Raw genomic sequence first — 7,771 nt, forward strand, 5'->3', positions numbered from 1 at the left:
TTGCTGTAAGCTATGATGCCATGGCACTCTACCGAGGGTGACAAAATGAGATTCTTGTCTCAAAAGGAAAAAAAAAAGAATGACCGTAATATTTAATAGTGTATTTTCTTCTGGAAGTGGGAACCAGGGCACCAAAACTAGTGACACAGGCATTGTGCCTGGAGCTGCTGGAAGAGGCGATGTATTTTAGACAAGGTAGCAAACCTTTCTGCCTCAAGTTTTCCCCCTGTGATTGGCAGTTATAATAGTAACTAGCTCATAAAGTTATCATGAAGATTAATGAGATAATTCAAGTAAAATACTTAGCACAGTGCCTGGCACAAAGTTAATGCTCAATAAATGTAAGCTGTTGTACTTCTCAGGGGCACCCCAGACATTCCATCTACTCACTGCTCACCCTAACCCAAGGTGACTGATTTGACTTAATGCTCAAAACCAACGCAGGCAGGTAAGATAGAAACCTGACAGTCTAAACCAGTGGTTCTGGACATTCCTAATGCCACAATGTATTTTCATTGTTACAAAGGGGTCGCGACCCACAGGTTGAGAATTGCTGGTTTAAACAGTCTAAACATTTTTACCTTACAAGGATGACTGTAGGACCACCTGAGCGTGAAACAGCCACTAACAACTAGTCCTATGCTGAAAGGAGGAGGACTTGGGACCTAGGATTCAGAGATGGTCAAAGTTGGAATCCTGGCTCTGCCAGGGTACCAACCTTGTGACCTTGAGCAAAGTCTTCCCTCACCCCTTCTTCTCTCCCTGAAAAAGCTCTGCCTCTGTTTCCTCCTTTGTGATACGGAGCATAAGAAGCATCTACCCTGGCTGTTTTCACAAGGCTCCTATGAGACTCAAAATCAGATAATAGTAAATAATAAGCATTTACACGATTCACATGTAACCCACTCTTGCAGGTCCTTTACACATGTTCTCTCAGGTAGTCCTCAGGACACCCCTGTAAGGTTGTTATTACCATCCCCAATTTATAGATAAAAAAGTAAGAGTTGGGCGGCGCCTATGGCTTAAAAGGGTAGGGTGCCAGCCCCATATGCCAGAGGTGGCAGGTTCAAACCCAGCCCCGGCCAAAAAATAAATAAAAAGTAAGAGTCACAACTTGCTTTTAAAAAAGTCACACAGGCCAAATCATCCATCAGAGGAGGACCAAGCAGCAGAGTAGTACTCAAACGTCGGTAGTCACTAGTTTTCAGCCAGATCCACATCCTTCACAAAATGAACTGACTCCTGAAATGCCCCTCTCAGTTGTAGAATGCTTGACCTGTCACCAGGAGGGGAACAGATGGGCATCTGGGAGAGGGGATCAATTCACAGCCCAGGACCGGTCCAAGGTTGGAAGTGGGGTGGGAAGCGTGATCTGCGGACTCCTTAGGGTCATTCCTCCTCTTAGGAGTCAGATTGCTGACTTCACAGGCCTAAGGAGGAAGAACGCTTCCTGTCTTCTCATTTAAATACAGGTGCCCTGGCCTTTAGTCCTGGTGGCTGATGAGGGTAGGTGGAGCGGGAACACTCTTTTCCGATGCTAGTGGCTGTGGGTGTGTCTCAAGGGGTGGGCGTGCTGAACCTCCCGCTTCACTTGTTCGGGAACAAATTGCTGTTTTGGCCCGGGCGGCTCCTTTGGAGCGCGGGCGGTAGCCGCGCTCGCTGGCAAATCGTGGGAGGGAGGAGGAGCGGGGTTGGCAGGCTAAGCTTGGGGACCGCTCGGCGCGGGAAATGACAGCCGCCCCTAACCTGGCTCCTCTCCGCCCCGCCGGCCCCTCCCCTCGCCCCCTTGCGGGAGGGACAGCGGGCGCTCCGCTCTCCCCACTCCGCTCTTAACACCCTCTTACCGCGACGCGCAGCTCAAGGTTAGGAAGTTTTCCCCAGCGCCTGACCTCTGTTGGTCCCCAGTATTTGCAACCCCACACTGTAGTATGGCTTAGGAGCGGCAAAAGGTGGTAAATACAACAGAGAAATATAGGGGCGAGACAAAAGGTCTAGAGCTACTCACCCCACCACATACCCTTTCCACCTCCGGGGTCGCAAGGAAGGTATCTGGACCTTACTCCTAGAGCTAGCCCCTCTCCGATTTCCTGACAGCTCCTGCCCGCAGCGGTATCTCCTGGTAGCAGCTTGATGCATTTTCCAGAGGGTCAAGCTAAGGATAAGACAGGCTTGAACGCCTAGAAGCTGCGTTCAGGACCTCCGACCCCTCTCCTTTCAGACTTCCCTGAGCAGTCGGAGCCCCTCTAGAGGCCCGACCTCCGCCTACCGCCGGGCCTTCACCTCCGCCTGATCGCGCTTTCCTGTTATATTTTTCCTCCGGGAAAGCATTTTATACAACATATCCTACACACACTCCTTGAACCCCCCTCCCGTTCCTCCGAGAAAGGAGAGGCTGCGAGGAGGCTCTCTGAGAACCCTCCAGGCTTCATAGAAAGACGCCTCGCCCCTCCGCTGAAGCTGAGTCAGCTGGAGCCGACCAGGCGCTCACCAGTCATTCTCCGAGGGGCGGGAGGGGCGGTCCCTGTGGCCTCCGAGGGAGTGAGGGCGGCCGCCGTCTCCTCTACCCCTACCGAGGTCCCGAGGGGAGAGGCATCCCTCGGCGGGAGGCCTGTGCCTTTAAGGAGGCGGCCCTTACTGGGTGTGCCCCGTCTCCATGGTTACCCCGGTGCAGGCGGCGGGCGCGGGAGGTAGCCAGGGAAGCTGCAGCTTCTTCCCGACAGACGGAGGAAGCTGCGGGGACCCGGTGACTAGAGGAGCTCGGGCGGGAGCAGATCTGCTGCTGAAACGCAAGCTGCTGCCGCAGCAGCAGGTACAGAGAAAGCAGCGGCCTCGGAACCTGGAGCCTGGGATTTGTGAGCGATCAGGGCGCGAGGGGCCACGCGCCATGCCCCAGGCCCCGACGGCGCGGACGCCTCCTCGAGCGCTGGGGGCTTGCGGGACCTGCGAGCCCGGACTGGGCATTGTCCCCCGACGGCTGCGCTAGAGGGCGCGGGGCTCGGCGGGGGGCGGCCGAACTGGGCGCCCTCCCCCGGTGCTGAGTCCCCGCACCTCGGAGGGATGGGGCGGGCGGCCACAGTCGCCTAAGATGCCGGCCATGCGGGGGCTCCTGGCGCCGCAGAACACCTTCCTAGACACCATAGCTACGCGCTTCGACGGCACGCGTGAGTCCGACCCTCACCCCACTCCCTTTCGGACCAGCAATCCCCTGCTGGCCCGGCCTTGAGCCCCCATATCGCGGCTTGTCGCCCTCCCGGCTCCTCTCAAAGCTGACCACGGTCTCCTCTGCCAGGGCCGTTTTCCTCCAAAGGGTTCAGGATCCAGCACTGCTGCAGGCGAGGCAACAAGGCTGGAAGTCCCTGGGTATGAAGCCAGGGATGCTTTCTCTTAGAAGCGGCTCACCTGGCCCTAGACAAACCCATCCCATTCTAGTGGCAGGGCTCAGGGACAGCCAGGAGGGTTCAAAAAAAGATTTAGACAAGAGATTTGCAAACAGACATAGAGTAGGAAGGACTCAGAAGAGCTATGTGTGTCCAAGGCTGTTTCACAACCTAAACCCACCAACCTTGGAGAGCCCGTTCAGCCCCAAAGAAGATGGGTTTGGAACTCCCACCAGACTGAGGAAGTTTGGAGAAGGCACCCTGAGCTCTGGATCCTGGGTTCCTGGGGCTCTGAAAACACAGAAAGTTGTGAAACCCCTTCCTCCTCCTCCTCCTCCTCCCTCACACTCACCCCTAGTGGGGCTTCCCAACTCTCTGACTAGATCCTCCATGGTCTCTGGTTCCTGATAGCCAGCGGGCGGGAGTTCGTCGTGGAGCTCTTCCCCCTCCAGGCTCTTCCATCTGCTTTGTCAGTGTGCTTGGCTCCTGCAGCCTGCTGATTCAGCGCCCCCACTCCCCAATACATTCCTGGCTCCAGGCTCCGGTGTTCAGCCACCATTCTTACTCCCCCATTCTTGATCGTGTTCACTAATTTCTGAGCCGGATTAGGCAGCTGGGCTCAGACACAGAGGGCAGGCTGTATAGCGGCCAGGGTTCCCTCCCAGTGGGAGGAGTGAGACAGGCAACCTGGTTACCTGGATTGTCGGTGAGCCTGGCAGAAGTAGAGGTGGGGCTGCGGCTGACTTCCTTTGGGCACCCCAACCCCAATCCTGACCCCAAACTGCTCAGGACACCTTCCAGAGAGCATAGTGTCCACACGGGCCTGCATTCACTAACCTCAGTGATGATTCTTGAATGTACTCTCACACATGCTGCTAGTGCCTCCTTGCAGGGCACTGACACATAGGTAACTGATTCTGATTCATAAACAGCTCCTGCCCTCCCATACATACAGGATTCCTGGGTTTGCCAAATGTACTCTTTGGTTGCAGGCATTTGGGAGAGGAAGGCCTCCCTTTCGCCCCACACCCCTCTGAGAGATGCTCTCTTGCAGACAGTAACTTCGTATTGGGCAACGCCCAGGTGGCGGGGCTCTTCCCCGTGGTCTATTGCTCTGATGGCTTCTGTGACCTCACGGGCTTCTCCCGGGCTGAGGTCATGCAGCGAGGCTGTGCCTGCTCCTTCCTCTATGGGCCAGACACGAGTGAGCTCGTCCGCCAGCAGATCCGCAAGGCCCTGGATGAGCACAAAGAGTTCAAGGCTGAGCTGATCCTGTACCGGAAGAGCGGTGAGGGGCCACCTGGCCCGCCTGCCTCACCTTGCAGTCTCACCCACCCATCTGCAGTCCCTCCTCCTTTCCCTTCCCACCTTTCCCATCTCCCCATCTCATCCCCTCTTCCTCCACCCACCTCTCATCTCTGGCCCCTTCTTTCTACGATCCTCAGCCTCTATTTAATTCCACTCTTGAGTTTCCCACATCCAACGGAAAAACATCCTGTCTCCACAGGCAACTGACTGTCTGCTGTCCCTTGCTGCCCACCCACATCCTTTAAAACCCCCATTCCATCAAGCCCAGTCCTAAGTGAAACTGGCCTGCCATCCCCTCCCAGAAGCCCCTAGACACTGCCTGTGACTTGCCCAAAATGTCAGTGGAGCCAGGACCTCTGTCATCTTAGACAGGACTGAGGGTAGGAGGTAGACTGAGTCTGTTTTTGTGCCTAGGGCTCCCCTTCTGGTGTCTCCTGGATGTGATACCCATAAAGAATGAGAAAGGGGAGGTGGCTCTCTTCCTGGTCTCTCATAAGGACATTAGTGACACCAAGAACCGAGGGGGCCCCGACAGATGGAAGGAGACAGGTGGGTACCCATAGGACTATTGATTTAGCTGCTCTGGCTGGGGTGTTGGGTGCTCAGGCCTGGGAGAGGCCTTGGCACCCAGTCTGAACTTGTGGATCTCCCTACTTGTCTTGCACTCATGGGCTCCAACTCATCTCTACATGCTCAGGTATGGAAAGCTTTACTTTCCAAATAGGTTGGTTGGAGCAAAGTTAGAGTTTTAAAGTCAACTTTATTAAGAAATGGAAAGCAATGAACTCCACTGTGCCTGTGACCAGTTCAGCGAGGCTGATTACAAACCCCCTCGATTCCTTTTCCCCATGTACACCTGACTGGGGAGCCCTGGCCAAAGCCCTCTTTTAAGTTCTTGGGGTCTTTGTCCTTTGTATCCATCTGCCAAAGGCTGGGGAGATCTTTGGGCAGGTCACAAAGCTATCATCAGAAGTTGTTCCAAGTCCTCTTTGCTACTTGGAGATGCTGGGGATACTCTCCATTCCTAATCCCACAGGTCTGCCTTTCCACCATGTCAGACTTCAGTGTCACCTTGGGTCCCTCACCTAGACCCTGGGCTCCTTCTCTGAGCTCCCACACCTCTGCTAATGGTCTCCTGCTAGCTCTGCACCCATCCCCTGTAAACTAGCTCCCACTTCTTTGCCCAGATCTCTCCTGCCTCCTGTGGGCCAAACCCCCTCCTCCTAGAAGCAGGCCCTGGACAGTGTCTGTATGCACACCTAGGTCTGCCCATTGCTGGGGTAAGCAAGCGAGCCCAGGAAATGAGGAATTACTGAGCCTTCAACTCTAAACAAAGTAGTCAATGAGCCAGACAAATCCATGAGCCAACAACAGGTGTCCTATATCCAAGACCCTGTGCCAAAGTGTTTGGTATTCATCATCTTCAGGAGTCCCTCTTCTTTTGCAGGTGGTGGCCGGCGCCGATATGGCCGGGCAGGAGCCAAAGGCTTTAATGCCAACCGGCGGCGGAGCAGGGCTGTGCTCTACCACTTATCTGGGCACCTGCAGAAGCAGCCTAAGGGCAAGCACAAGCTCAATAAGGTGGATAGATCACTAGGGTGGGTGTTTGGGGTGAGGGCCAGGGTAGGGGCAGACAGAGGAGATGGGGAAGCAGAATGGGGCCCACTATAGAGAGAATGTCCATTTAGGCTCCACTAGTGCTTTGGGGGCTGGGACTGAGGGTGGGAATGTCACATCTTTGATCCATCAAGTCTATAAAGTCTTGGCCTTGGAATCAGATGGGCCTTGGTTCAATCTTGGATCCTCCTTAAGCACTTGTGTGTGACCTCCCTGCTCCTCAGTTTTCTGATTTATAAAATGAAGACTCCAATTGCTATGTCAGAGGTTGCTTTCAGAACACAGGGAAAGAAAGGTGGTGAATGCCTGTCACGGACACTGTCCAAACTCATCCTGTGCCAATGTCCTTTCCTCTGCCTGGACCTGCCCTGCCACATGCAGGGGGTGTTTGGGGAGAAGCCAAACTTGCCTGAGTACAAAGTAGCCGCTATCCGGAAGTCACCTTTCATCCTGCTACACTGTGGGGCCCTGAGGGCTACCTGGGATGGCTTCATCCTGCTTGCCACACTCTATGTGGCTGTCACCGTGCCCTACAGCGTGTGTGTGAGCACAGCCCGAGAGCCCAGCGCAGCCCGTGGCCCACCGAGTGTCTGTGACCTGGCCGTGGAGGTCCTCTTCATCCTTGGTGCGTGCTCTCTGCCCTTCCACACCACATTCTGGGAACCCTGGGGCTTTGATGGGGATGGTCTGCATGGCTTTCGGTTCCCTACAAGTGTCCCTCTTACCCTCCCCCTGTTTGTGACTTGTGAACTATGGATTCAGACTTAGGTTCCAAACATGTCTGTGCCACTAATGTGTTATATGACCCTGAGCCAGTCAAAGCCTCTCCAAGTCTCAATTTCTTCCTCCATAAAATAGGCATAACAACATCTACCTGTTAGAGTTACTATGGGAACTAAGTAAGATGATGAATGTAAATGGACAGTGTCAAGAACTGAGTACAGTGTCAAGTACTGAGTAGGTGTCTGATAAAGAGTGGCTTCTGCCAGATGTGGGTGGCTCATCCCTGTAATCCCAGCATCTTGGGAGGGTGAAGTGGGAGGATCACTTGTGACAAGGAGTTGAAGACCAGCCTGGGCAACATAGTGAGACAACTTCTCTAAAGTAAAAATGAAAACGATTAGCTGGGTGTGATGGCATGCACCTGTAGTCCCAGCTACTTGGGAGGCTGAGGCAGGAGGATTGCTTCAGCCCAGAAGTTTGAGGTTGCTGTGAGCTAAAATGATGCCATTACACTCTACCCAGGCCAACAGAGGACAACTGTCAAAAAAAAAAAAAAAAAAAAAACAGACTCAGCTCCCATAGCACAGTGGTTTCAGCACCAGCCACATATACCCAGGCTGGCCGGTTCTAGCCCAGCCCCGGCCAGCTAAAAAACAATAACAATTGCAATAAAAAATAGCCAGGCGTTGTGGCGGGCACCTGTAGTTCCAGATACTTGGGAGACTGAGGCAAGAAAATTGCCTGAG

The 7,771-nt window shown here is 54.2% G+C and overlaps 1 protein-coding gene across 2 annotated transcripts in view; it reads left to right on the forward strand.

The window, feature by feature from the left end:
- The first annotated feature begins 2,825 nt into the window (after positions 1-2,825).
- Positions 2,826-7,771, forward strand: part of KCNH3 (potassium voltage-gated channel subfamily H member 3) — a 21,192-nt gene continuing 16,246 nt past the window's right edge. Inside the window, exons 1-5 of one of the 2 annotated variants that reach the window (XM_003793613.3) lie at positions 2,826-3,161; positions 4,432-4,665; positions 5,100-5,234; positions 6,133-6,266; positions 6,684-6,927. In XM_003793613.3, coding sequence (XP_003793661.1) covers positions 3,086-3,161; positions 4,432-4,665; positions 5,100-5,234; positions 6,133-6,266; positions 6,684-6,927 — 823 coding nt within the window. In that variant the 5' untranslated portion in view covers positions 2,826-3,085. The remainder of the gene's footprint in view (positions 3,162-4,431; positions 4,666-5,099; positions 5,235-6,132; positions 6,267-6,683; positions 6,928-7,771) is intronic. The other variant, XM_012807509.2, reaches the window with a different exon arrangement.

This window comes from Otolemur garnettii, unplaced genomic scaffold, assembly GCF_000181295.1.
Source record: "Otolemur garnettii isolate 467f Iridium unplaced genomic scaffold, OtoGar3 scaffold00070, whole genome shotgun sequence".
NCBI lineage: Eukaryota > Metazoa > Chordata > Mammalia > Primates > Galagidae > Otolemur > Otolemur garnettii.